The 27,810-nt window shown below is 41.9% G+C and overlaps 2 protein-coding genes across 2 annotated transcripts in view; both read left to right on the forward strand.

Moving 5' to 3' along the window:
- Positions 1–17,432, forward strand: part of PEX7 (peroxisomal biogenesis factor 7) — a 45,364-nt gene extending 27,932 nt beyond the window's left edge. Inside the window, exons 9-11 of the mRNA XM_062639666.1 lie at positions 3,138–3,237; positions 14,693–16,399; positions 16,449–17,432. Coding sequence (XP_062495650.1) covers positions 3,138–3,237; positions 14,693–14,761 — 169 coding nt within the window. The 3' untranslated portion in view covers positions 14,762–16,399; positions 16,449–17,432. The remainder of the gene's footprint in view (positions 1–3,137; positions 3,238–14,692; positions 16,400–16,448) is intronic.
- A 5,103-nt stretch (positions 17,433–22,535) lies between these two features.
- On the forward strand, positions 22,536–27,727 carry SLC35D3 (solute carrier family 35 member D3). Its single transcript, XM_062639667.1, has 2 exons — positions 22,536–23,026; positions 24,193–27,727. Exons 1-2 carry the CDS (start codon positions 22,591–22,593, stop codon positions 25,017–25,019), a joined length of 1,263 nt encoding a protein of 420 aa, XP_062495651.1. The 5' UTR covers positions 22,536–22,590; the 3' UTR covers positions 25,020–27,727.
- The last annotated feature ends 83 nt before the right edge of the window (positions 27,728–27,810 follow it).

Below are 27,810 nucleotides of genomic sequence, written 5' to 3' on the forward strand. Positions count from 1 at the left end.
TATCTTTGCATAGGGATTAGAGAATGGAAGCAGGAAAATTAAATGTGTGATATATGGGTAGTAAACTAACACTGAGTTCTGGGTTGCTCTTGAAAACTTACTGATTATATGCATCCATATGCTACTGTAACTTCTGCCTGATGTGGTTGCAAGTGCATGGTGGCATTGGTCTTTGAGTTGTTTTTTATGGAAGTCAGCCTCTAAATATCTGATTCGCAGCCACCTAAAAATACAATGTATGAAGAAAATTTAAAACCTAAGAACATCAGTAAAGCTTTCACAAATACATATTTGTCATAAATATTTTGTTTCCCAGAAGGAAGTGGACTTCAGGAGTTGTGTTCTTTGTGCTTCCATCTGTGCATTTTCCCAGATACATTTCCTGAAGTAACATTTGAACATATTGAAAACTTAATTGGATATGACAGGGAAGTTGTAGTCTAAATTTGCTGAGCCTGTACAAATTTAATGAAAACTCATGAGCATACAAGAGAGGGAAATCCAAAGTATTACCTTAAGGAAGACAAAAGACAAGCACCACCTGTCTAATCTGCTTGCTGGTCTGCTGACTCCTTAGCATGCAGCAGTAGGCTGCCACAACATATGCATTGTATTTCCTTGTACAGACACTGGAACCTGAAATGATACTTGCTGCGTTTTTTTCCCAGCCAGCGGTGAAGGGGCAGGGGCAGGAGATGTGAAGGTAGAGTAGGAAGGAGGACATGGTAGGGAGCAGGAGAAACAATAATGGGGGTTGGTAAAAGTGTTTTGGTAGGGGAGGAAGATAGACTTCTGTGATACTGCTGTGGGTGGTACGAAGACAGGCTTTTTATCTTTGCATAATGGCTTGTTTAGAATAAGCAGTTGCTTGCAGTATACATGCATGTGAAGTACATGTAAAACAAGTAAAAAACTGTCAAGAAATGAGAGAAAAGGAATACTTTCAACAGTTCCAGTGGAAAAAAAGTGTAAGAAAATGTACTCATATAGGTTGCAGGGTATCTATGGTCAATACAGATGTGACTGCACTTGTGAGTGCTAGTTTTAATGTACATAATATGGCTGAAACTGGCAGTTCCATCCAAGTGGCACACCTGTGATTGTACAGGCTCTACAAACCTGTAAGGGACCCTAAAAGCCTATGTGATTCTCTGGCTTCCTGTTGAAATTCATACTGCCAACTGCATAGGTACAGCTACAATTAAAGTAATGCAAGCACACCTATTTGTGTTATGAATGCATCTTCATTTTGCTCTACAGCTATCCTGCTGGGGTAAACACTGTATTAGAAAACTTGCATTGTGCTTTCAGTCTTCAGAATGCAATGGAAATTCACTCTGAGCAAAATATGTTGTCACCATGCTAGTTTTGGAAGCTGGGCTGCTGAGTTTTTCACTTTGGACTGTAAGGTTGATATGAAAGGCATCATTAATTAGTCATTCATCCGTGGTTCTCAGTCCTGAGAACCATTTTCTTTTTTTTGAGCTTTCACTAGTAATTATTTTCACATATAAAAACATGTGACAGTCTGTAGAATGTGAACCGAGTTGCAGTACTCTTAAACTCTGTACTGCTTCTGACTTTTTGCAAACGTGACTCCATACAACAAACACCAAATTGCCCTATGATCTTTTAAATTTATTAGAAAGTCTTTTCTGAGTTTTTGCTCATGTGGATCAGAAGTTGTCTCCTTTAATCTTAGTTTTCAGTTATGAGCATATTGTCTTTCAAGATTTAGTATAGAGCTAATGTGGTAAGGAAGGCCATCACTATTATTTAGAAACAATGAGATCTGTTTCTTGCCTTAGGAACAAATGTGGGAGAATGAAAATGCTGAGGTGGTCTTTTGCTCCTCTCTCTTGCAAAATAAGTTATTTATGTTAGATCTCAGGTACTAGGAAAAAGTTAAGAGGGTTGTTGCTATGGCATATCCATTGTGCTGATACCACTCTCCTCGTTTATGAACGAAATAACATCTACACCTTAAACAAACTGACCCTGTTGGCTCCAGTGTTTGCTATTTTACCTGAATTGGTTTGTACATACAGTGCTTTCAGTGTAGTTGGTCTGATAATGAACTGTTCTTATTAAGTATTATTACCTTCTCCAGTAGCAGCAAGGCCGAGTGACCTCTGTGCTTGTTGCAGAAGAAGAAAAGCATACAGTTGACCACTGTGTGAAAATTTGAGCTGTAGAAAATTTGAGTACAGCAGCCAGCCCACAAAATGTGCTGTGCTTTCTGTCCTGTGGACTTTTCTAAGCAGTATATGCAATGCAAAAAAGAAAACAAACCTTTCTTTTCTGCCATCATATGGTGTCTTGTCAGCGTGTTATTATCTGAAAGTTCTATTCCTGAGTCCTTTTCTCATGACTGACGTTATCTGTACCTATACTTTCATTCCATCTCCTCTTACACTTGTCTTATCCTTGTTGTTAACTGCATTGGTGGACACTGCATCTAACAAGGCAGTAACTGGGATAATGAGAGCACTTCAGAAATCTTCTGAGCATTTCTATCAAAGGAAAAAATGCTTTTTGAAATACAAATTAGAGGTATTAACTGCATAATGCAAGTGATCTTTGTAATACAAATTTATTAATAAATTATAAAATTTTGTTTTATAGGAACAAATTTAAGATGGGTCTCAAATTTGACACTGGGAATGACCAGTATTTCTAAATGAATGTGTAGTTTTCAGTAAATAAAGACTCCATAGTAAGCAAGATGAAAAACTGAGCAAAACTGTAAATTGTGCGAATGTCTTTCAGGGATAAAATTCCCCAGCCATCAAGAAACATAAGAGTATGTTAACCTTCATTTTGTTCTGTTTTAATAATGTCCCAATGGCTGCTCTTTGATGCCAACTTTGATCTCAGTTTCTGCAATAGGAGGCAAAGATGGTTTTGCCCAGTGGAGTTTATGCAAATCAGCAGATGGCTTTGCGGGAGTATGATCTGTTATGTTTCCTAAGTGGATGAGTTTGCTTTTTTAAATATCCTGGCAGCAACAGATTTGTCAATATCTTGCATTATATTTTTTTTTAAATGGCCTTTCAATTACTTTAATTGTGATTTGTTTGATTTTTATTTTTTTTTTTTATTCCCCTGCCCCTCTCCTTTCTTCCCTCTTTCTGTAGATTCTGGGACTTTTCCAAGCCTAACCCTTTGCTGGAAACAGTTGAGCATCATACTGAATTTACATGTGGACTGGACTTAAGTCTTCACAACCATGGTCAGGTAAGAGCTGGGATGAATTTACTTTTCATTTGCCTATTATAGCCGCTGTGGTCATGGCTGGGTTGTAGGACTCAGATCTTGAGTAAGAGCCACCAGGGTGCAGAAAGCTTCTGGAAGTGAGTCTGGCTGAATGCTTATTAAATAAATGTCACTTAAGGTCCATTTTTATTTATAAAGTAGATATTTGCGTTGGGTAGGAGAGAAGGGTGAGACAGACAGAATTGTAAAATCAGATAGCTAAAAGTTAGTGAGCTCAGGGTAAATGAGGTAGTTTTGTTTCAGAAGGAAGAGTAATAGAGAAGGGCCTAGAATGCTATGCTGAAATACAGAGCTTTCTTCTACCTACTTAGAATGCCAAGTTAAACACTGATAGTGTCACACATGATACCTATCAGAATATTTGTAGTACTAAAATAGGTTTAATATGTAATTAGAATTCTAAAACCCTTGGCTAATGACATGAATGAGTGGAACCCATTTTATGAGTGGCACTTATTTCTGAATTAGTTGTGGCAGAATTCTCCTCTGCTTCTGTTGCTACTATAGTTTCTCCTTTGTAAACAGAGGATTGTTGTTTGTAGTAAGAACTGTTTTTTTTCAGGCAGGAAGGGCAGAAAAAAGTCTTTAAAATGAGAGACTGTAGTTTTCACACAGACATTACTGTCACTGAGTTAACTGTAACTAATGCACTATTTAATGTGCCACAGACATCATTTGCATCTAGATTCCTTTGTAATTCATAGTGAAATTAATTTTTTACCCCAGATAAAAATGCTTTGTAACATCTGCTTGAAATTCTGATTGGACAAAGCAAGTAAGGCCATCGTAATTTGTGCTACTGATAAAAGGACACAGAAGAAAGGTGTAAGTTTGGCAAAATAATTAGCTTAATGCATGTGGAATCATTCTAGCCAAATGCAAGCTTGAAGAGTTTCCGGCCTGGCTGCTTGTTCCCTTAATTCTGTTCATTCATGTGGTCATGCTATGAGCCACAGAAGGGGATTTGTAAGGCTGAAAAAAAATTCTCAAGTGTCAGGTTATTTTGTCATTGGGAAAGGGCATGAACAGATAAAGGCCAGTTGCTGGAAATTAAAATTTCATCCCAAATGGGTACATAGTTATGATTATGGTGAATTGGGCCCAGAAGGAACAGCAAGCATAGTGTAGTGCATTAGGGCCTTACAGTGCTATATTGCTTTGAGGCTAGTTCAGCTTTCCATGAAGTTGATGTGGGTTTTGCCATGAATCTGAATGAGGCAAGAAGATTTTTCTTCATTTTGTATTGAGGATGTGTTTACCTCTTGATTATAAGCCTGTTGCAAAGAGCCCTATGTGTTACAGAATGGGTCTCAGTAGATGGTGTTTCTGACTGCCTGGCTAGATATGATGTCTTTTTCTATGATTTATCTGTCAAACTTGGAGTTACTGCTTGAAGATGAAAGGCCAAGTAAATGCTCATTGATGAGAGATAATGAATTGAAAGCGAACAGCTGCACGTGCACTTGTACGTTGGAAAAAAGAAAGTGATGGTGTGCATACCCATCTACATTAAGGCGTTTGTGCATCATTTGTGCATAAGGCAGGTATTTTTTTTCCACACAAAAATTCTACAAGTCCAAAGTTGGACAAAATCTGTAAATCTGGGGTGCATATCCATATACACTCTATGCCAGTATGCCTTCCAGACAGAAGTTTGGCATCTGCAACAGTTTTAATATTCCTCTGTTCTTTTTCTATTGAGTTGATTTAGTGTATTGTGCGGGTTGGCTATCACAGCAATGCAAAATACACACATTCTGCTTTTTAAAAGAAGTTTAAAAACCTGCAATAGAATTAAACTGCAACTGCAAGATAAAGAATGAACACAAGGGAAACATAGCCTCCAGTTTTAAAAAGGAAAAAAAGACCCAGGGAGCTACAGGACAGTCAGTCTCGCTTCTGTGCCTGGCAAGATCATAGAGCAGATCCCTCTAGAAGCTATGCTAAGGCACATGGACAATAAGGGGGTGGTTGGTGACAGCCAACCTTCACTAAGGGCTTCACTAAGATCTTATTGTGCCTGACAAATTTGGGAGCCTTCCTCAATGGGGTCACAGCATTGGTGGATAAGAGAAGAACAACTGACATCATCTACCTGGACTCATGCAAAGCATTTGACACAGTCCTGCATGATATCCTTGTCTCTAAACTGGAAAGGCAGCCCAGAAAGCCAATCATGTCATGGGCTGCATCAAAAGGAGCATGCCCAGCCGGTTTAGGGAGGTGATTCTCTCCCTCCACTCTGCTGTCATAAGACCCCCTGTTGGAGTAGTGTGTTCAGCTCTGGGGTCTCCAACACAAGAGGGATGTGGACCTGCTCAAGCAAGTCCAGAGGGGGCCACAAAGATGCTCTGAAGGCTGGAACACCTCTGCTATGGAGACAAGCTGAGAGAGTTTGGCTTGTTCAGCTTGGAGAAGAGAACACTCCAGGGAGACCTTAGAGCAGCTTCCAGCGCCTAAAGGAGGCCTACAGGAAATATGGAGAGGGACATTTAGAAGTGCATGTAGGAACAGGACAAGGCAGAATGGTTTTAAACTGAAAGAGGGTATAAACAGGGGAAGTTTAGATTGCATATAAGGAGGAAATTCTTTACTGTAAGGGTGATGAGGCAGTGGAATGGGTTGCCCAAGGAAGCTGTGAATGCTCCATCCCTGGTGGTGTTCAAGGCCAGGTTGGACAGAGCCTTAGGTGACATGGTTTAGTGTGAGGTGTCCCTGCCCATAGCAGGGGGGTTGGAACTAGATGATCTTAAGGTCCTTTCCAACCCTAACTACTCTATGGTATTTATGTTAGATATATGGAAGAAATTCTTTACTGTGAGGTTGATGAGACACAGGCACAGGTTGCCCAGGGAAGTTGTGGCGGCCCCATCCCTGGCAGTGTTCAAGACCAGGCTGGATGGGGCTTTGAGCACCCTGGTCTAGTAGAAGGTGTCCCTGCCCATGACAGGGGGGTAGATGATCTTTAGCATCCCTTCCAATCCAAACCAGTCTATGCTGTGAACACTTACTGAATAGTTGCTTCCAATATGAGCACTTGCAGTTTCTCCCAGGCTTCTGTGTCAATCCAACAAAGATTATTTGCTTAAATTTTATGTTGCTAATCCCAATATGTAGGTTGCTTTTATGTCTGCTCTCTATCAAGACCTGATAATGAGCCCCATTCATTGTTGTTCTTCATGCATTTGTATGATTTGTGATTTTCACTGTGTGCTATATAAGGAGTTACAATTTGAGATTTGAACTGCTTCTCTCCTCCATGCATGCACAGTACTTTATTCGTAATGGACAAGCTATTAATTTATAGTCAAATTAAGTACCATTCTGGTCATTAACCTTTGCTTTCATTCTTAATGATATTTTTGTTGTCTAGCTAGATGATATTTGGCTTTGCCCAATGAACTTAAGCATTTTTGAAGTATCTTTTACATGTCAAGAAAAAACAGTCTGTACTTCTGAAAAAGTGTTCAAAATAGATACTGTGATTAAGTACCTGGTCTAGGAATTACAAGACATTTCTGTGGAAATGATTAAGCTTTGAAGAGAATCCACAGGCAGAGACTAGCTACATGCAGGCAGGCTGGTTCTTGTACAGTATCCTGCTAATGGGAGGCAACAGGTGGGAGAGAGATCTGTTCATAAGGGAACATATTACAAAGGTAGCTCATTAGCTGGATGAAAGAGAAAACTCCTTTGTGTTTAAGATTCTGATATCTAATTTGGGGTATCTGTCACTATGTAAATGTTGAAAGCTTTGCATTTTAATAAAATCAGCTGTTGCTTGGTTTGGGTTTTTTTCCACCATAATGTTGGTGTCAGGTGCATAGCAGTTTCGGATAACTACCTAACAAACTTCCAGATGCACAGAAATATGTGCATTCTACAGTGCAAAGCAGTAATGGAAATGATCCTGAACCCAGGACAATGATATTCAGGGTATTTCTCTGTTCAACTGCAAGTGCTGATGTGAGAGCTTGCAGGGCAGGTTGTCTAGGAGAAAATGCCTCCAACTGCAGCTTTCAGCCAAAGTAGCTCTGGTGTGCGCAAGAACAGTGACACCCTAAGCACCAAAAATTTTTTAAATTCGTAATGGTGTACAGTACTAAGAAGGGTACAAACCCATTTATGTTGTCAGCAGTATTAAAGCATGCAGTTTTTAAAGCAGACATGATAGTTCTTTCCAGAGGTTGGGAGTAAGAAAAACAAAGGATGTATACAGAAAATATGAATATGGTAATCACCTCTATACTATTCCTCACTGATAATGCTAGACCATACATGGAATTGTACTCTGTAGCTCATTGTATTACGTATTTCTCTCCTGATACTTACTCTCCCTGTATTGTGATCTGTGAATGTTCTGATGAATTATTTTTGCAGCTTTAAAAGCAGCCTTTTCTTCAGTTGTAGGTTTCGTGTAATATGGCAGTAATGAATTATTTTTAATTTTAGTTAATTAATTTTGCTTTAAATTTAATTAATTTTAAATGCCTTTTAGGCAATCCACCAATGAGAGATAAAAAGTGCAGATACTGTGAACATTCACTTCTTGTCTTCATTCTGAAATTATTTCAGTAAGTACGTAAAGAATAGAAAATATGTATATGCATCATGAATACCCAGCCCTTTCTGTTGTAGTTCTAAAGCTGTATTTTGCTTACACAAATGTAAGAAAACATGAAGCTCTGAACTCTGTGTGAAACCCATTTTCAGCCTACACATCATGTCTATTCTGAACTCTGTAAACCAGCCAGTGGAAAGTAAAAATTAATACTTTCCATTGAGCCAAGCTTGCTGTCTGAGAACAGGGCTAGGTATCTAATGGGAACAGGAAGAATCTTTCAATTTCTCTATACTTTTACACTTTGAACAGTGACATTCCCAAATTGCAAGGATATGTGATTTTCAACAGAAGTGATGGCAAGTGGTGTAGTGATTACAACACTTGATATGTGAAAAGCACATCAGACATCTGTGACATACCTAATCAGATCAGGATATATATATATTTCAACAATATACAAAACTAAGATGCTCTGTTTGGAAAATAAAATAGTTGTGTACCATATGAGGATAAAACAAATGTCCGTTTTCTGGTCCAAAATCATCTGTTATCTGAATGTGTATTAAAGGTTAGGTTTTAGAATAATTTATGTACAACGCTATTTATGTACAAAACGTACTGATCACTTATGATTTTCTTTTACAGTGGTTGTGTGTGTTTGGATGGTAATTGTACTACAAATGGGCAGCTAGCTGTCTAAATAGCTGTTTGTGTCAGCATATTTGGAGAGGCAAACTTAGGTTTTTTTAGCCCTCTGTATATGGCTCCTTATGTAACTATTCCCCCAGAGTAGATTAGTACACATAAAACTGATGTTGGCTTAACCGATATAGCCAAATATAAAAGCAGAAGATGTCTTTAGAGAGGCTGGTTTGCTGTGTATTTTACTGTTCATTTAAATTGATTGTGCACTCTCAACAGGCCTAGACTTGTTGACTATTTCACATAAAAATGGAGTTACAGCTTGTAGAAATGTACAGAAAAAAAAGAGACTTTATCTGTTTGTTTTGTGGTGTGTTTTTTTCTTTTGATTGCTTGCTCTTATCTTACATTTAATTGCTAAGGAATGTTAGCTTTCACCCAGCTGTTGTGGCTATCACACTCCTACTTCATTTTAGTCTCTCCTTATGGTCCTTCTCCAGGATGCTACTGGAGTTATATAGTTAGTGATACTTTGAGATAAAAGGATCCTACTTACTTAATTTCAGAGCTCATTTTTTGCAAGGAGAGAGAAAATTTAACCAGTCGCAAATGTTAAACCAGTTTTAACAACTTTACAGGGTTGGAAGGGGGCAAGGAAGGTGACATTTCTTATTGGTGGTTAATGTATGTCTTTTCCAAAATGTTAAAATTAAGCTTTCCTTGTGAAAGTCAAAGCTAGCCTTTCATGAGTAATGGTCATTCTTTGCCATTATCAGCAGAAGTCTCATCCTAAGGTGTTTGGAAAGGTTGCTCTAGGGTATCACAATTCAGTAAAAGCTGTAAGTGTATGGAGAGGAAAATGCACTTTAATTTTGATTCTCAAGTGCTACGGAGAGGTGGGAGGCAGTAGTTTCTTAGTCAGTAAATGTGTTGCTTGTGCACTGTATTTGATTCACTGGCTTATCTGTAATTATATCCCAAAAGGAAGAAACTTAATTCTGAGGTAAAGGATGAGGCTGAAGATTGGGTAGGTTCATTAGAAAACACAGTTTCACATGCTTTTGGGGTCACCAGGGTTAGTACCAGCACAGAAAGACATTTTGCAGTTCCAGTGTATCTTCTGCAAAAGACTTTATCAATTAAAAACAGTCCTTGAAAATCTGGGGAGATGTCTTTCCCCTAAGCCATGGAGTACAGAATTGCTACAGATTCTGTGGAGATTCCAAGGGTTTCTCTCGAGCCTGGAATTGCATCTCAATTTTCTTCACATGTAACTGATGAAATGCACACTCAGAAGAGTTGTGTTTAGAAATCCATTAAGACAACTACCAAGTCATCTTCCTGTTACCTATGTCAGAGCAATGAAACAAACGTTGAGACAGGTCCATGGTTTTCAGATCAGTTCTTTGTGACTTATCTTTGCAATCTGAAAAACAATGCCCCTCAATTCTTCTATCTTTTCTCTCCTCAAGAAAGAAATGGATTTCTTAAGCAGTATTTGGAACATCAGTTTCTGGTAACTGTAGTTTGAACCTATATCTTTATAAGAATTTCTGTCCGTTAGTGGAAACAATAATTTAAAAAATGTGCATTTTTTTTTCAAAAGTAAATTACAAAATAAATGGTATTATTTCCCACGGGAAATAAAAAGGTTTTAACTTACCAACTCCCATCACTTCCGCTCTCATGTAAAGTTAGGCATCATGAGCAGTTCAACCTGGCAACTGTGGACCAAACAAAAGACCACACTAGTGGTTTGGATTTTCTAGTACAAAACAGGTATTGAATGCATTTAAACTCATGCATGAGTTATTATGCACTTAACCAACTAGTTTTAATGATCACCTGGGAAAGTGATTTGATGAGTAGCAAACTTAATAGCTTGCTTTATCTCTACTTAATCTCCACCCCACACACTTACAGAGGATGGTCAGAACCGGCAGAAATACGTCATAATGATATAAATAGACCATTAAATTCTGTATGAAAAGACACAGAAGATAAGGTAAAAGAGGAAGGGAATCACAGTGTTAATGGAAGTGAGGAGCTGAATACTTCTTCTGCTGTCTCTTCTACAGGAAAAAAAAGACAGATCTTAGTAGTTTTATTTGAAAATGGGATGGGATGAAGGGAAGCTGAGAAGAGAGCTGGGTCACTCTCAGACACATTTATGTATTGTCTTATGATTTATTATGAGCACTCTGGAAGCTGAGTGGCACCAAGATACTTCCAGAAGTATTAATCTAGAGAGGGCTGTACTTTCTTCTGATGAAACCCCTTCCTAAAGGGGTTACTGAAGATAAAGTTTTTACTTGTTCTTTTAATGTATTTAATCCTGGTTAGAGCTTGGGGGTTTATTACATCTCCAAATATTGGGGGGAAAAAAAAAGTTAGCTTCTAACTTGGGAGATTTCCCTTGCTTTTCTTGCTGCTTCTGAATGGTAAAGAAGTAGAATGTCATGCAGGTAATTGCCCTAGACTGAGTGGATTGCCCTCAGGTGCTTGAAAAGATCTAAGTCTATTGCAAAGCAAGACACTGTGATGAATAGGGAACAGAGGGCCTGTCAAAGAAGTAAATCAGTTAGTGAGTCAATGGAAATGGGTTTGATAAATGAATGCATGTCAATATTAAATCAATTGGTGGGAAACATTGTTATACTCTGGGACAAGGATAAACACTTCAATAACATAGAGGATAGCTGTTTCATTTGGGTTAAACTATGATTTTCTAGCCAAGTAATCTGCTCCTGTGATGACTAAAGTTTTTCATTTGTTTGCTTGCTTTTTGGCTTTACTTAGGGGGAAATACAGCTATCTCCATTTTATGTGCTTCAAATAGACTTGCTTAAATCTCTACTGGCAGATAACTTGGCATGATGCTTATTCTGCAGTAATAACAGTGCAGTAGCCCTAGCATATATACTAGTACTGCAATTTTGCTACTGAAATAAAAGCAGTAGAAGCAAGTAGTAAATGTCATTTTGTTAGACTTCCGTTGTCCCACGTAGCTTTAGTTAAAATTATCAGGTTTAGAATGATTATTTACATTATTGATGTAATTTACCAGTCAGTGTAAGGTGGAATATTATTGTTTTACAATTAAGCTCTCTTATCTAACTCTGACTATCAATTTCTGATAGTTAAAAGTTGCTATAGTAGAATTCTATTTTATAGTTACAAGGGCAATTTAGTATTCATAAATAATAGTGAAAATTGCATGGCATACAGATGTCCAAAATATTCAGTAATATAATTCTGTTATAATTCACATAGTTCTTTGCAATTGAAGTAAACTGTCCTCCACTCTGTTTGTGTGACAGCTTAAAAAAGTAAATCATGCACCCTCTAAATATTTAAATCAGTGAGATTTGTTACAATTTGAGAGTAAAATTTGCCCCCAAGACAGTGGACATTTTCACAGAAAGACAAATCTATGTGCCTTCATATTCCTAATGGCGAGGAATTATATCAGGTATGGAAATAATGCGTGACTGTTTTCAATTATCCTTTGTCTTTCATCTTACCACAGGAGGATTTTCTCTGCTTGTTTGTAACATCATCTCATTGATTAAAATAAAAACTGTAGGAACTTGCAGCTTTTTTCTTTTTATACTGTTTATTTACTGTGGTGTGCTGGATCAGCCCTCATCCCAATGGAATTCCTGATGATATTTCAGTATTTAAATTAAGTACCATTTATTTTAAAAAAAAAATGGCTAACATGATTTAAAGTGTGTATTTAAAGTGTTCATATGTCACATGGGAATTGACATTGCTAAATACTTTTAAAGCATTTCTATTCAGTATCTTACATTTTCCTCTTCTGGGGAAAGGCATACGATGGTCATATGACTATTGTGTAAGACAGGTCATTAAAAAGGCAAAATGAAAAGAGAAGACATTTTATAAACTGATGCAGTAGTTGCGTGAACAGACACTTCTCTTTATCCCAGGAGTCATTTTAGTCATTTGTATTTGAGGCAGCGATAACCTATGAGATACTGCAAAGGGGCATGGCATGTAGCAGCTGTCCGTCAGTTAATACTGGCTGCAAGCGCTGTGAGTTTATGGTTGTTCCCTCGTTCTTACAGTCTTGGCTGTATTATGGAGAAACTATTATGAAGAAATGGAAATGCTATTGCATTTTGTAATGCTGTTCCGTGGTGTAGTGGTCAGTTTCTCATACATACCTGTTTGCTCTTCTTTGCCTGTGTGTTTTCATTAAGGTTCCTGATACCAGTATTCCATTATAGACTTCCTGCTGCACAGAAGAACTTGATAGACTATTATTTGCTGTGGCTTTTTGTTTGCGGGTTATCTTTTATCTTTCATATGCTATCATTAAGTCAGTGAGTTGGGCAAATTACCGCAACTGATCCTTTTCAAACTCCCTTTTAATATCGCCTGTTTATTTTTAGTGTTGCTAGATTAAATGGTTCTGTAACTATATTTTTTCAGAGGCTACTTCAAGGATGCTAATTACATTGATAACAGGTGGGAATTCCCATGGGATTTTTTTCAAATGTGATCTCTGTTTCTTGTTCCTTTATGAAAGTGGAAAGTGTTGCCTATAGAAATACGGATGTTGATCTAAAGCTGTGGAGAATATTAAAAACCCTCTGTTTTGTGTGATTGCCACTCTCTACGTAGCATTTAGTGGAGAACTCAAATTTTCTTTTTGGTATGATTTGGGGGACTGCAGTGCAGCAGAACATTACATTACACAAAGCTCTATTATGTCATATGAATACACAGACACATTATCAAGAGGGTTTTTTTGATCCATTTAGATGTATATGGAAAGCACTTCAAATAACTAAGTAGAACCAGCTAAGGAAGTAATAAATATTAATAATAGTGCGGTATAGTAAACACAAAATGGGCTAATCATAGTCTGAAATAAAATATTGAAGTTGGATTTCCAAATTTTTAGTGTGCAGATGTTCATTCTGGCTCTAGAAGAGAACAGGAATTGCAGTCTGTAGCAGAAAGAAGCTTGTGCAGAGGATCCAGTACTGTATCCTTTGTGATCCCAACTGGAAAGGACATTGTAAAGATATTGCAAGATGTATTCAGCCAGATTCACTGAAATATATTTGTGGGGCTCATCAGCTTTTTCTGTTTAGCTTTCCTCTTTCTTCTTCCCTTTGCCTTATGTCTTACATTTTGTGAATATGTATTATTGGTCATCTACTTGAGTAATTGTCAGTGTGGTTAACCCTTTCACTTTGTTACAGACTCTAAAGTGCATTATCAAATAATTTTCAAAACTCAAAACATCCTGTAGTCATCTTCTGTGGAATCTTGTTATTTATTAAAATCTCTTAATCCTACACAACTAGGATTAAACTTCTGGTTTTACAATTCTAGGTTCAAGACTGCATCTAGATTAGAGCTGGGACTTGCGATTCATAAAAGTTTCAGTTCTGTTGGAGTCAGTCACTGTGTTTGTAAAATGCCATTGGCACAAGCGGCATCACTTCTCATCAGACTAGTTGGGTTTAGGAAGTGCTTGAAGCAACATCACGACCCCCAGTTCTCAATGCTCAGCAAACAGACTTCTCCTCAACAAAATACAGCACAGTGATCTCATAGCCCATCAGTGTGAGACTGAAGTTCTGCCTTAATTCTTCCAGAAGCTTCCTGCATCATTTTGGTCAACTTCTTTGGTTTTCCATTCCTTAGCTCTCCATTAGGAATATGTCTATAATAATTTTCCATACCCACAAGTATGTGTTTATATAACATGGTAAAAGGGTCCTGAGACCTTGTAAAGAGAAGAAGCACCACGAGGTCTGGACTTCTGTGTGTCTTTCATTTCACTCTCAGTTATGTTCTTTAGCCTGTTTGGAACAATCAGTTGAAACTCAAAGGTTTCCCAGCTTTCCTAATAGGGAGTATAAAAAATAGGAGATTGCTATTTTTCATGGATCTCAGTAAAGTTAATACAAAGTTTTATTAAAAAAAAAAAAAAAGAAACAATCAAACTAACTGTGTTATTATGTAATTTTGAAGCATTGTAAATCAGAGTACCAGCAAGCATTAACTCCACAATAAGCATTGATTTCTTCTAAGTTCCTTCTGGTTTTTGTTTTTTTGTTCGGTGGTTTTGTTGTTGGGTTTTTTTGGTTGTTGGTTTGGTTGTTTTTTTTTGTAATAATGACATTTATAGAAGGATCTAAATACATTTGGATTTTTTTTGCTTTATAGGTTGTGGACTGTGCTTGGGACGAACTAGTCAAGATCTATACTCCATCGTGTCTGGCAGTTCCTGTCTAGAGAAAAAGTGAAGAACACACCAGGAAAATTTATTTCTTGACCCACAACCGGACTTGTGCTGAAGTGTCAACTGTGTCACTAATCTTAGTGTCTCTTTTTAAGTAAAACTCTGCTGGAATGGAGTGTTGTGCACTTAAGCATGTGGAGATTTCAGGGCTTGGGTTACTGCACAGGAGCCAGCAAAAATGAAAGGCCAAAGAATGGCTGTAGCAGACACAAGCTGGTGTCTTTAAAGTAAAATCACACAATTTTGTGATCTGTCTGGCTAATGATGGGAGCAGAGGCCTGAATCTTCTTGATCCTTATGCAGATTAACTGGTAGTGTATTTTGAGATAATGGCGCTGTGGAAAAGAAAAAAGTGGCTTTTCATGGTCAAGTACTGTAATGTCAACTGAGATTTGTATCACTCAGATGCATTTACATTTTTATGTTTTGCTGTGACTCACATTGTATTATTTTCTTGTGCAATATGAAGAATACTTTTGATAAAGAGTAAATGTCATAGTTTATAGCCAGCTGATTTGTTTGACCTTTGTGATGGCCGCTTAACAAAGATAGTAAAGATTATTTTCATACATTTTTTCTGTTAGATGTCCTTTAGTAAAACAATTGATGGGAAAAGATACTCTGATGACAGAGAAAACACTTAGGAAAAAATGAAATATATACAAAATAATTGGATCACAATCCTCAAGATTTAGAGATAGGACAACCATCTCCTCTATTAGACTTCTGCTTGCACTTTTAGAAAGTTTTCTCCAAGAGACAGAAGAGGCCATGTATTCAATTTTTCTGAACCTCTGACAGCCTGGCCAAACTGAGAGCTGATGTCCAGACCAGCTGAACCTACAGATTAACTGCATGACATAAGCATAGCAGATCCAGTGTGGCCAAGCTATTATACTTAGAAGAATATGTGCAACATGTCATAGGTTAGTCAAGTACTTTGCATGCTGACTTTGACTCTTCAGCCCATGTGCTGGGATTTTCATTTGAGTTTTTCTGAGGTGATTAGAGACGTTCAGTTTCTGTGCTTCTCCAGTCTCCTTGAATACTCTTTCAGGATCCAGCTGTGATACTCCTGCAGTTCTCATGGGTATATGCTAGGCTTCTCTCCTCATTTCCTTCCTGCTAGTTTTTGTTTGTTTTTAACCTGTCTGCTCTTACCCCTTATCAACAATCTTTACCATCAAAAGACGCTTTGCAGGTTGGGCGTTTACAGATCTTTGGTTAGGTTTTCATAGTCTCCTGTTAATGAATGCTGTCTACTTCTGGGTTGCAGCACTCATATATCAAGCAATAGCAGACACTGCCAGATCTTCTGGATGCTTTGAAGAAAGGAAGAATAATTCAGCAGAACTAAGCCCTGCAAGTTGCAAGGAAAGAATGATTGTGCCGTCTTGGTGAAAGAGCCAGGGTACTAGCAGGTAGCCACAGGGAAATACACAAGTATTGATTTGGTGCTAGGACAAGACAGAAAGAAACCCTCTTCTGCAACATGAGAATTTAGATTCTGATAGGATCTTCTTATTTTCTTGGTCAGTGCAAACTGACTGCAGAATGCCATCTTCTGAAGCTGAATTAAAAACAAACAGTATTTTCTTTTTTGTGACAGTGTGTTGCACCAAATCCCAAAGGTTCACTGCACTTTAATTTTGTGATAGTGTGTTGCACCAAATCCCAAAGGTTCACTGCACTTTAATTATGTTTGCTGAGGAACGATGCAACGATAAAGCTCTATTCTGTACAGTTTTCAGCAATACAGTGGGCCATAAAATCTAATTTTAGAGATTAAAATTGATTATTCCAACTTTAATAGTTTCCCCACTCTTGTGCTTTACCTCCCTTGTCTGCTTAGACTGCAAGGTACTTGTCTGAATGAGTGGAACATTTTGATGCTGGGTATGTATTTTAGATGCATGTTTCTGGGGGGAGGGAGGAAAATGGTGCCATAGCCTGTCAGTTGCAAGGGCAAATTTAGAATACCTTGCACGGGGAGGGGGAAGGGAAAAAGAATGGAATTCTGAACACACGCACACATACACAACACATGGATTAAACCTTTCTTAACTGCCTCCTCTACCCTCATGTCCTGGTTAGCTTCAGTACTGAGGGTTGCAGCATCTGGATGAAATTCTCTTGAAAAATAAGTGCATCCAGAAAATGCACGTAGTAAATAAAAACTGTGGCCTTTGATCTTCCTATGTGATCTTTGCATGGACAGAATGTGCTGTAACATTTTTGCACTGTAACAGAAAAAACGATCTGGCAATAGTTGTTGCTGATTCTTAATTCTCAGGGAATGTTTGCTGTAATTGTTATAAAGAAATACTTTTGATTTTATGACCATAATACTAGCTTCTGAACTTCTTTTCATTTACTGAAATGGACCTTTAGCAGCAACAATCTTAAAAGACGTGTTCTACTTTTAAACTTGCTCCTGTGGAAGATTTTTTTTATGGAAGCCCATAGGTTTCTCTTCGGTTCATAAAACATATTGATTCATCATGTTCTAAAGGAGTGGATTTGCTGTTCTATAATGCTGTTGAATTAATTGCACACAGTGTTTTGGCTACTCTCATGTTCACATCTCCAATTGCGAATCGTTGATCAAAAAGTAACTGCCGTGAAAGGTACTGACAGCATCTTATAGAGTATCATAATCATGATTTGTGTCTTGTATGAATACTGGGAGACAGTACTTTTAGAGACCATACCTCATGCAGCTTTGCCTACCTGTATGCCCCATCAGGTCTGCATTATGATAAAGAAAAGCTAGTTCAGATGATTCTTTTTGTCTGCTTGTGCACACTACATGTTAGTGATGAAGCAATCTCTTTCTTCTAGCCAAGTATGGTGCTCATCTCAAATTTTGCTGCACAGGCATGGGTGTACTAAGCCTCTCAGTAGTGCTGCACAGTTTTGAATGTGCTCAGGATCATGTGCTGGGGAATGGATGCAATTCTGCACAATGCTTTCTCTATATGGTTGCATTAGACTCTAATTAAAACAAACTGCCCATTTTATATGGATTGTTACAATTTTGATTTTAAAAAGTAATAGAAAAAGGATGCCCTCAGTAATTTGACATTAGTTTGCTCCATGTTTGTTTTTTATACCTCACCCATGTCATTGTACCTAGGTGAAATGCAAATCTGAGCATAATTTACATTAAAGGATTAGAGTTAAGGCATCATAATCATCTCCTTACCCAGAGCTGTTACTGTCATCTGTGCCCCACTGCTAGGCCAAAATTCTGTTACAGTCAACTGAACTGAAATTCCATTGCTGTCTCTGGACACAAGAACAGCTAGAATGAGGGAAGTACCTTCACAGTGGTGTTACTTCAGATTACATCACCCTATGACTTTATCCAGTGCCTATTCAGTAAAGTCCAGGAGAACTAGTATTTTCTGAGTGTGGTGTGGTGGAGAGGCGGTGGGAGGCTAGAGCTGGTCCTGGCCTGGATCCACGTTGAGAAGGAGGTGGTTTGGCAAGACACACCACCTTCCCCTCACCTCCCCAAGGCCAAAATCAGGAGTACCACAAGGCATGTTGCAGGAGAGGCTGGCCTTGCAACACATGTGAGTTCCAAGAGAGGAGATGGTATTTGAGACATGGACGCCTGAGTTCCCAAATTTAATGTGGCCTCACCTTGAGTACTGTGCAGTTCTGGGCCCCACAATCTAAGAAGGACGTGAAGGTTCTTGAATGTGTCCATAGGTGAGTAACAAAGCTGGTAAAAGGGCTGGAAGGCATGTCCTGTGAGGAGCAGCTGAGGACTTTGGGTTTGTCTAGTTTGGAGGAAAGGAGGCTGAGGGGCAACCTCATTGCTCTCTACAGATTCCTGAGAAAGTGGAGAGGGAGGTGCTGATCTCCCTCGGATTCAGTGATAGGACACAAGGAAACGGTTCAAAGCTATGCCAAGGGGAGATTTAGACTGGACGTTAGGAAGCATTTCGTCACTGAGAGGGTGATCAAACACTGGAACGGGCTTCCTAGAGAGGTGGTTGATGCCCTAGCTTGTCAGTGTTTAACAGGCATTTGGACAATGTCCTTAACAACATGGTTTAAACCTTTGGTCAGCCCTGAAGTGGTCAGGCAGTTGGATTAGGTGATCCCCTGGGAGGTGACCACTGACAATCTCATTTTGCCTGAAAACTTCTTAGTTTCAGTATATTCCCAACTTCTTGTGCATCACCAGCCCCCTTGCTGGTACAGCAGCATCAGAAGCTGAAAGTCCTTGACTTAGTTGTTGCTGAGCAGTGCTTACACTAAGACATCAATGTGTCACCAACATTATTCTCCTTCTGAATCCTAAACATGGTCCCGTACCAGCTGCTATGCAGAAAATTAATGTATTCCAGACAAAACCAGGACAACTATCTAAGACAGGAATGGGCAGCATGATCATTTTAACATGTCTAAAAAAGGTTGCTCCTGAGAGTCATAAGATTTGGCTTCTGTTCTTTGTTGTTCCACAGATTTTCTATTTGAACCTGGCTAAATCATGTAATCTGGTTTAGTATTTAAAAACTACATACAAGTAAGCAAGTAATGTTAACTTGTAAGCATTTGGTGGGACTACAGAAGTAATTTAATCGAGGTTTCTTTGACTTTTTAAAAGGCCAATGTAGTGATAGGACAAGGGGTAATGGTTTTAAACTAAAAGAGGGAAGATTTAGCTTAGGCATTAGGAAGAAGTTCATCCTATGGAGGGTGGTGAGACATTGGAACAGGTTGCCCAGAGAAGATGTGGATGCCCCATTCCTGAAAGTGTTCAAGGCTGGGCTGGATGGGGTTTTGAGCAACCTGGTCTAGTGGAAGGTGTCCCTGCCTGTGAAAGGGGGCTGGAACTAGATGATCTTGAAGGCCCCTTCCAACCCACACCAATCTATGATTCTGTGACCATTTATGCTTTCTTCCCACCTGAGTCAGCAAAGATTAAACTTTCAAGTATCCAGGTTGCATCTGTGACTTTTGTGACTGAGAAACTCAGTGCTACTCTCACTTTTTAAAAGGATGCATACATACAGAGGCTGGTTTTCTTGGGTATTTTTCAGTTTTAATATTTCAATGACTGGAGTTTTTAATGTAAGTACTCAAATATTATTAAAAATAAAGATTAGCATGTAAAAAGAAGATGAAAATATAACTGCCTTAGTAAGCACCAGAGAGAGGACAAAATGGAAAACAAGCTGTCATGGAAAATAATTAGGGCACACTTAAGAGTTAAAAGGGGAAAAGCCAATCTAAAATTTCAAATGTCAGGTGAATCTTCCTATAGATTCTGTAAAAATGAAGAAGAGAAAAGGTAAAGGAGGAAAAGAGAGACTGCAGTTTTGAGTCAGGTGAGTATTACAGTGGTCCTCACTGTAATACTCAGTCTTGTTCTTTCATTAATGTCAGTCAAGCTCTGTAATGGGAATGGGGAAAGGAAGGAAAGGTGAAAAGCTGCCAGGCAAGTAAGAGGGAGTGAGGAAGAGCAGCTTGATAAAAAAAAAATAAATAAATAAATTGAAGATTGGAAAATAAAAGGCAAGAAAGCTGGAGACAGCCTCTGATGTGAAAGAATATTTACCTGGTTACACCTGCCAAAAAGCAGAAGGAAGCACTGCTGTGTCTGCAGCAGCCACAGGCAGTCTGCAGCAGCTGCTGGCCCCTGCAACAAGCAGGGCTGATGGCACCGACATGCAAAGTGGACTTGCAGTCAGCTCCAGCCTTCTGGAAGCTGGCTGCAGGTTAGATTCCAAACATTCCAAAGATCCCTTCTATCTCCATCCACATGTTTACCCCAAAGGCTGAAAAAAATAAGTTCTTTTAGGTTTTGCCTAGAGAACATAGATTTTTCTTGTGGCTTACCTTTAATTTCAATGGTACCCATGGTTTCCTTTCCCTCATTACCAGATTTCATCTTCAAACACTCTTACCTTAATGTGTACCTCTGTTGTTTCATTTTAAAAACCTTGCCCTGCCTCCTTTCCCTGCCCATACCAGCTCCACTGCTAGTTCTAACCCTGGAAACACATAACACAACCCCTTTGGCGCACCTGATGCTTGTGACCATCAAGAGCCCCTTAGTGCACCCACCAATAACCCTGTCCATACACGGCTTCTCCTGGTTCTGAAGCAGAGCCCAGTGCTGCAGCTCCGGTAGGGCTTTTCGGACACTCCTTCATCCTAGTGTGGCTGTTTCATGTCCACTTACTCATGTGGCCGTCCTAATGCCTGCTCTGCTCTTGTTGAGAGCTGTTGGTATCAGCATCCCTTTCCAGCCACTGCTACACGTCTCACCTGAACACAGCAGTGTAATGACTGGGAAGAAGTACAGCTGCCTTTGGAAGCTGGGTACATCTAGTGACCTCTGGGAACTGAACCAAGTGAAATGTAACATGTTACATGCAACATGTTTTAGTGTGAGGTGTCCCTGCCCATGGCAGGGGGGTTGGAACTTAAGGTGCTTTCCAACCCTAACTATTCTACGATTCTATGATTCTATGTTTCTGCAGAAATCTCACAGAAAGTACTTGGTGCCTTTTTGATACTGCCAAAATGTGTGCTGTTCTTGTCCTAAATTCCATACAAACCCACCAGAACTGGCAATCCTTGTCAAGATCAGGTCCACTCTTTTTACAGTAAGTCTTCCAGAACCAAGCGGCTGTTATCAACTGTGCCGTCCCCCCCCCCCCCCCCCCCCGAGCTGGTTCTAACACCTTTCCTATGGAGAGGGGGCAGACTGCCTTTGTTTAAAATAAAGAGTAATTTTCCTGTCTCCTACTGATGGGTGAAAGGTGATCTTACTGCTGAGAGAGACCTAACATGTATGACTTTACAAGGCTCAAGAATATAAGCCAGTTCTGAATAAAAGTATTGTTTTTCATTCCCTTACGGTGCCTGACACTGCAGGAGACTGGTAGAGGACTGACTGCTCAAGAAAATTGCTTCTGCTTTTTCATAGAGTTGAGGTGATCAGCTGCAGTCTCCTGTTAAAACCTTCATCTGGCAAGTCGAGAGTTTATTTGAACTTTAAGACATCTTTAAGACATCTCTTTCCAAGACTGTGTGGTTACCAAGTTTTAATGACTTTCCAAGGAAAGATCCCCTACTAGACACAGGTTCTCCCTGCTTCCTCATCAACGGTTCCACTCTCCGTCGTTCCCCGCCGGCGAAGAGACTCTCTTTGGGGAGCCGGGGAACGAGCCGGACCCCAAAGCGAAGCGCCGAGGGCTGTGGGAGGGATGCCGCTGGTAGGCTCGACAGATACTTTTACCTGGGAGGCAGTACGTTCTTGGGGAAAGAAAAGCGGCGCTGCCCCGTTTGTGCACGAGTTGGGGGGGGGCTTTGCACTGAGCTCCCCGCTCCGGGAGACATGGGGATTCCCAAGGGGCTCCCACGTTAGTTTCGGGCCGGTCGCGCCCTGCCGCGATGCGTTTGTGTCCCCCCTGCTGAAAGCACCGCTCTGCCCTGCGCTGCCGCCGGCCGGCTTCGGGAGAGCTTGCGGGAGCGGAGGGGCGCTCAGGCGGACACCGCGGGGCGAAAATGGGGGACAATACCGGGAGGGGGAGCACCTAAAGCGGCGGCGGAGACGCAGTGGAGATAGCGGGGAGGCACTCGGGGAGCTGCGGCGGAGAGGGGGCAGGAAGAGCGGGGAGGCGGGGGGACACGTCGGGGGCGGTGGCCGCCCTCCCGGGAGCGCGTACTGCCTCCGCCCGCCCCCCGCCTCCGCCCGTGCCCGTCCCCCGTCACCCCCCTCCCGCCGCCGCCGCCGCGGGTGGCCGGGCGGGCGGCAGTGCCGCGGGCCCCGGCGGCGGGGCCGTGCGCGGGGAGGATGGGCCGGTGGCGGGGCCGTGCGCGGGGCGTCGCGGTGGCGGTGGCGCACGGGCTGTGCTCGGGCTCACTGAACATCCTACTGAAGTTCCTGCTGGCCCGCTACCACTTCGCCTTCCTGACGCTGCTGCAGTGCCTCAGCAGCGCGGCGGCGGCGCTGGGGCTGGAAGCGCTGCGGCGGCGGGGGCTGGCGGCGCTGCCGCCCTTCGGGCCCCGCCTGGCGCGCCCCTTCGCCGCTGTGGCCGCCCTGGCCACGCTGCAGTCCACCCTCACCCTCTGGTCGCTGCGCGGCCTCAGCCTCCCCATGTACGTCGTCTTCAAGCGCTGCCTGCCCCTCGTCACCCTTCTCACCGGTGCCCTGGTGCTCCGCGACGGCATGCCCTCGCCCGGCGTCCTGGTCGCTGTCCTCATCACCACCTGCGGCGCCGCGCTAGCCGGTGAGTGCGATAGCAGCCGCGCCGAAGGGAGGGGACGGGGCGGGACGGGGCGTGCGGCCGCTCCGCGGGACGCCCGACGGCAGCGCCGGCTCTGCACCGATGTCCCTCGCCGCTCCGGCTGGGCTCCGGGGCGGGACAGGGCGGACAGCGGCAGCCCGGGGGAGAGGTGTGAGGGTGCGGGGGGTGTGCAGCCTTGCAGGGCAGTTGCATCCCCGCTGTGGCAGGCGCGACTTTACGGGGACCGTTGCGAGCAGGGGAACGCAGCCCCGGTGTGACAGGTACAACCCTACGGCTATAGGGGCGTCCTATGGGGGTCGGTGCGGTCCTCTAGGGTCAGTTGTAAACCTATCGGAGTCGGTGCAACCTTATTGCAACCCTGCTAGGGAAGGTGCAGCCCCGTGGAGGGTGTTGCGGTCTTCGGGGAAGTGTGATGTTCTTACAGGGGTAGGTGTAATGTTCTGAGGGGCAATTGAGACCTCATGGGGGCATCTGCAGCCCTACTGGGGTAAGTGCAGTGTTACAGGGGCAGGTGCAAGCTTAGGGGTCGTCTGCGGGCCCCTAAGTGTTGATTTCCAGCCGAGGTGTAGGTGGGATGGGAGGCGACGCTGGCTCTGTGTGGCTCGACAACACTCCTGGACTGCGGGCTGCCCCAGGATACAGGGCACACATGTAAGGCAAGTAGTTTGACCTGCAAAGTAGCTTGACAGGGGGCTCAGCAGAGAGGCTCTCACCGCACACAGTTTGGCTTTGCTGGGGGGGAGCAGGAGGGTCAGGGGGCTGGAGGGCATGTGTCCTGGCCAGCCAGAGCTGACATGCACCCACTCTGGCAAGAGGATGCCCAGGGTTGCTGTGTGCATGTGCAGCTTTGGCTGTGAATCTCTCACAGGGTCTTCAAAAAAGGGAGAACACAGTCTGATTTTGGCAGTGGGATTCAGGGGGAGAGTTAAAGACATTCTTTAGGTTTGCAGCATGAAAAAAAGACCACAAAAGGATGGACCTGTTGAGAGGTGAGTATGTCCAGCCTTGGGAAAAGCATGACAAATGCTAGGAGTTACATCAAGTGTGCTGATGCCTATTTCCTAAATACCCCCCAGTCCAAAGCAGTGCTCTCTTTCTGTCTCACGTGCAAAAACCATGCTTGTTTCTTTCTGTCACTCTCCTGACAGGAGCTGGTGACCTGACTGGGGATGCCATGGGCTATGTGACAGGAGTGCTGGCCGTACTCATACATGCTGCCTACCTGGTGCTCATTCAGAAGACCAGTATAGATAGTGAATATGGACCCCTCACAGCTCAGTACGCCATTGCTGTTTCGGCCACCCCTTTTCTCATCATTTGCTCCTTTGCCAGCATGGATTCCATCAATGTCTGGTCCTTCCCAGGGTGGAAGGACCCTGCCATGGTATGCATCTTTATCGCTTGTGTCCTGATTAGCTGTGCCATGAACTTTACCACCCTTCACTGCACTTATATTAACTCGGCTGTGACCACCAGCTTTGTAGGGGTGGTGAAGAGCATAGCGACCATCACAGTGGGCATGGTGGCATTCAATGATGTGGAGCCCACAAAGTTATTTATAGCTGGTGTTGTGGTCAACACCTTGGGGTCTGTCATTTACTGTGTGGCCAAGTACATTGAGACCAGACGGCAGAGCAACTATGAGGACCTGGAGAAAGAAACTAGAGAAGAGGAGGGGAAAAGCCAGGCAGGGGACCAAGCACTGTTTGCGATGGAGGCAATTTCCCATGAGAAGGGGGCTGAAGAAGCAGCAGTGGAAGGATCAGCCACAGGGGGCAGCCAGAGTGGAGAGGAAGAGGACAGCACTGAGAAACCTGCCAAGGGACCAGTGATTGAGGAAAACACCACGGGCACACAAGAAGTGAACAGGAGCTCACTGAAGGATGCCTATCTTGGAGTATGGAGGTTGGTGAGAGGTGCTAACTATATAAAGAAGGATTATTTGATAGAAAATGAAGAGCTACCAAACCCTTAAAAAGTGGGTTTGAGGACAGAAGTGGTTCTCTGTACAGGGGGAAAAACAGAGCATACATTTCCACATCAATGCTGACAAATCCAAATCATGCAGGAAGACTTTACCTCATTGTCAAAAAGTAAAAGGTCAGAATTTGCTCATGCTTTGTCTTGCTTTCAGCTGCTTTCAGTACATCAATTTAGACCCACCACAGCTAAAGGTGCCAAGTCCTCTACTGCGGACACAGAGAGAGTTGGGTAATGGGAAGTCACAGGGTGCTTGCCCAGCAGCCTGGGCTGTGAGGGACATCAGTACCATGGAGTTAGTTGGCAGTGTCAGTGTCACAGCGGTGGCCTGTAGCTTAGCTTGTGTCTGGAGCCTCATGATTTTAACACCATTCGGAAGCTCTGTCAATGTGCTTCCCTATATGTATCTGTCCAATTATAGGTACTCTACATAAACATATTCCTACAATATATAATCTTCTAGTAACTGTACCTTTATGTGGTCCTCTGTGTCCATACAATTGCAACAGAGCTAGAGGTTGTGCCATTTCAATTAGATTGGTGTAAAATCACCCTCTTGACTGAAGAATTGAAACTCCCCGATTCCATGGCTAGGCTGGGCCTTGGACCTGGTTTGCATTGGGTGGTTTGTGTCTTCAGTAAAAATACTTTTGTCTTGCGGTGGTGTACAGGAAAGCAGAACCAGATCTGAACTTTTGACAAGCTTTGGTTAGCAAAGGAAGGATGGTTTTCTATGAGCTTTAACTACATGTAGCATTGGGAATATTAGCTTGACCCAAATAAATGAGTTTGGAAATGCTGGTATATATTGATTTGGGAGGGCTATTAAAAAATGAGTGAGGAAGTGTGTGCCTTCTGCTATCCCTTCCTCATACCCTGAAGTCGGTTGAATCAGAGCCTGGACTGGAACCTGGCTGTCCTCTCCCTCTCTCAGAAGTAAAGGCTGATAGCAGAACTATGGACGCTGTCTGGGAACCTTTTGCAGGGCAAGTTTGCTATATCCTGGCCACATACTGGGACATGACTTTGAGTGTATCAGCCCTCACTGCCCTGCACTGTGCTGTCCAGTAAAAGAAAGCACAGGCAGGAGCTGCAGCATGCTCTAGCAAGATCCCTCAGACAAGTGGGTTGTGAGCAAGGATGCTTGGTGTGCTTGGCACCGAGACATCCATGGCTTTGGTGGGAGCTGCTCCTCAGACTGTGCCTTTAGGCTGCAAGGAGCAGAGCTGCCTCTGCACCATGGGCACTCGAGTGCTACTGAGGGAAGTGGGAACCAGGAAGCAGGTGCTCCAGCGAGGACTCGACTGGATATGCTAATATTTTGTACCACATATGGTTACCAGGAAAGACTGGGGAAATGGATGTTTGAGTATTTCTTAGCATGGGGATATCCTTTTGGTATGTGGGGATTCTTCAGTCAAACCTTTGCTCAGAACTAGGCAGAGAAGAGATTTGACTGAGTCTTCCTCATCTCAAAAGGGTGCCCCAGCCATCGGGCCATCTTGACCAGAGGCTGAAATAAGTTGCTACCATCTCCTGAAAAAATTAGCCAAGTTTGGTTTTATTATTATACATTATTTATTTTTATTATTATTTATTAAGCTACTGAACTGAAAATCAATTATCCCCACATCCCTAATTAATCAGTGCCTAATCCAATGCTCTCTCAAGCCAAGCAGGAAGCATGAGCCTCACAGTGTGTTCAGCACAGAAATCCGAAATAAGCAATTTACCCAGCAGGGAATATTTGCAAAACTGATCTCTGAGGGAGCTTTAGATTCTTGACAATAAGTGTGCAGGCAGAAACGCTGGTGTGACAGTATGTTTTTTGAGTGAGCACAGAAATCGAGTGGTCTGGCATCACCCATGAATTTTGGAAGAGAGGGCTATGGAGACAATTCAGGCTAAAAGCTGAGCTGGAGGACCGGGCATGGAGGTCTGTATGTCACGCATTATGTATACCTTATGTTTAAGAGTTAAGAGATATTGGCTGTATGCCAAAGTATGTTTACTTTCTGTTCAAGCTCCATATGGCATCTTTTTCAATAAAAGCACTATTTATTGTTCATAGGCTAATATAGTAGGGGTTTTGTTAGCTTTTCAGGTGCATCCTAGACTACAGAAGTTTGTGCCTATGACTTATAGTTGATGTATCACTGAACTCATTATGATATTGAACTCCTTTGTAATCATACAGACAGCTGAAGAGAAGCCCACACTTCTGATCTGTCCCCACTGTGCTCAGTGTTCTCTCTCCACAGGAAATGTGGATCTTTTCACCATCTGGATGCCAGTCTTAGATCCTGTAGCGTACACTCTGTGTTTGTCATGTGCTGTAGAAAGCTCTCCCTGGATTCTTATTGCAGGACCTTTTCCTGGGGGAGTTCAGTGTTCTGTCACTTACTGTTGTTGAAGTAGTAGTAGAAACTTGTGGAAATTCAAACATTTTTGACTGTTAAAAAAGCTGCCGTTACGATGTTGTACATTTGCATGTATGTTTGAAATGTGGTTATATTGTATTCTGTTTATACCTGTAAATTCCCAAAATTAAAACAGGGATTTGGCAAATGCAATCCACTTTTTCAGTAATAGAGACTGTTGCACAGTAAAATAAAAACAGTGCCTCGTGCTGAGATATTTTAATAGCATCAGTGGAAGACTGCAGAATGAAATGTGGGAATAAAACGCACTGCTTTCCAAAAGCCTTCTTGTTTTCTTATTATTGCTATTTATTTTTGGTTCATTTATAGTTATTCTTGTGCCTTTATACCATCCAAGTTTTCTCA

Source organism: Pezoporus occidentalis, unplaced genomic scaffold, assembly GCF_034315485.1.
Source record: "Pezoporus occidentalis ecotype Australia unplaced genomic scaffold, CSIRO_AGI_Poc_V1 ctg61, whole genome shotgun sequence".
NCBI lineage: Eukaryota > Metazoa > Chordata > Aves > Psittaciformes > Psittacidae > Pezoporus > Pezoporus occidentalis.

What these genes read in the sequence shown, in the direction of transcription:
- SLC35D3 (XM_062639667.1), top strand. Translation starts at nt 22,591, where the DNA reads ATGGGCCGGTGGCGGGGCCGTGCGCGGGGCGTCGCGGTGGCGGTGGCG. An exon ending in CTGCGGCGCCGCGCTAGCCG is followed by an intron (nt 23,027 to 24,192) that starts GTGAGTGCGATA and finishes CTCTCCTGACAG; the next exon opens with GAGCTGGTGACCTGACTGGG.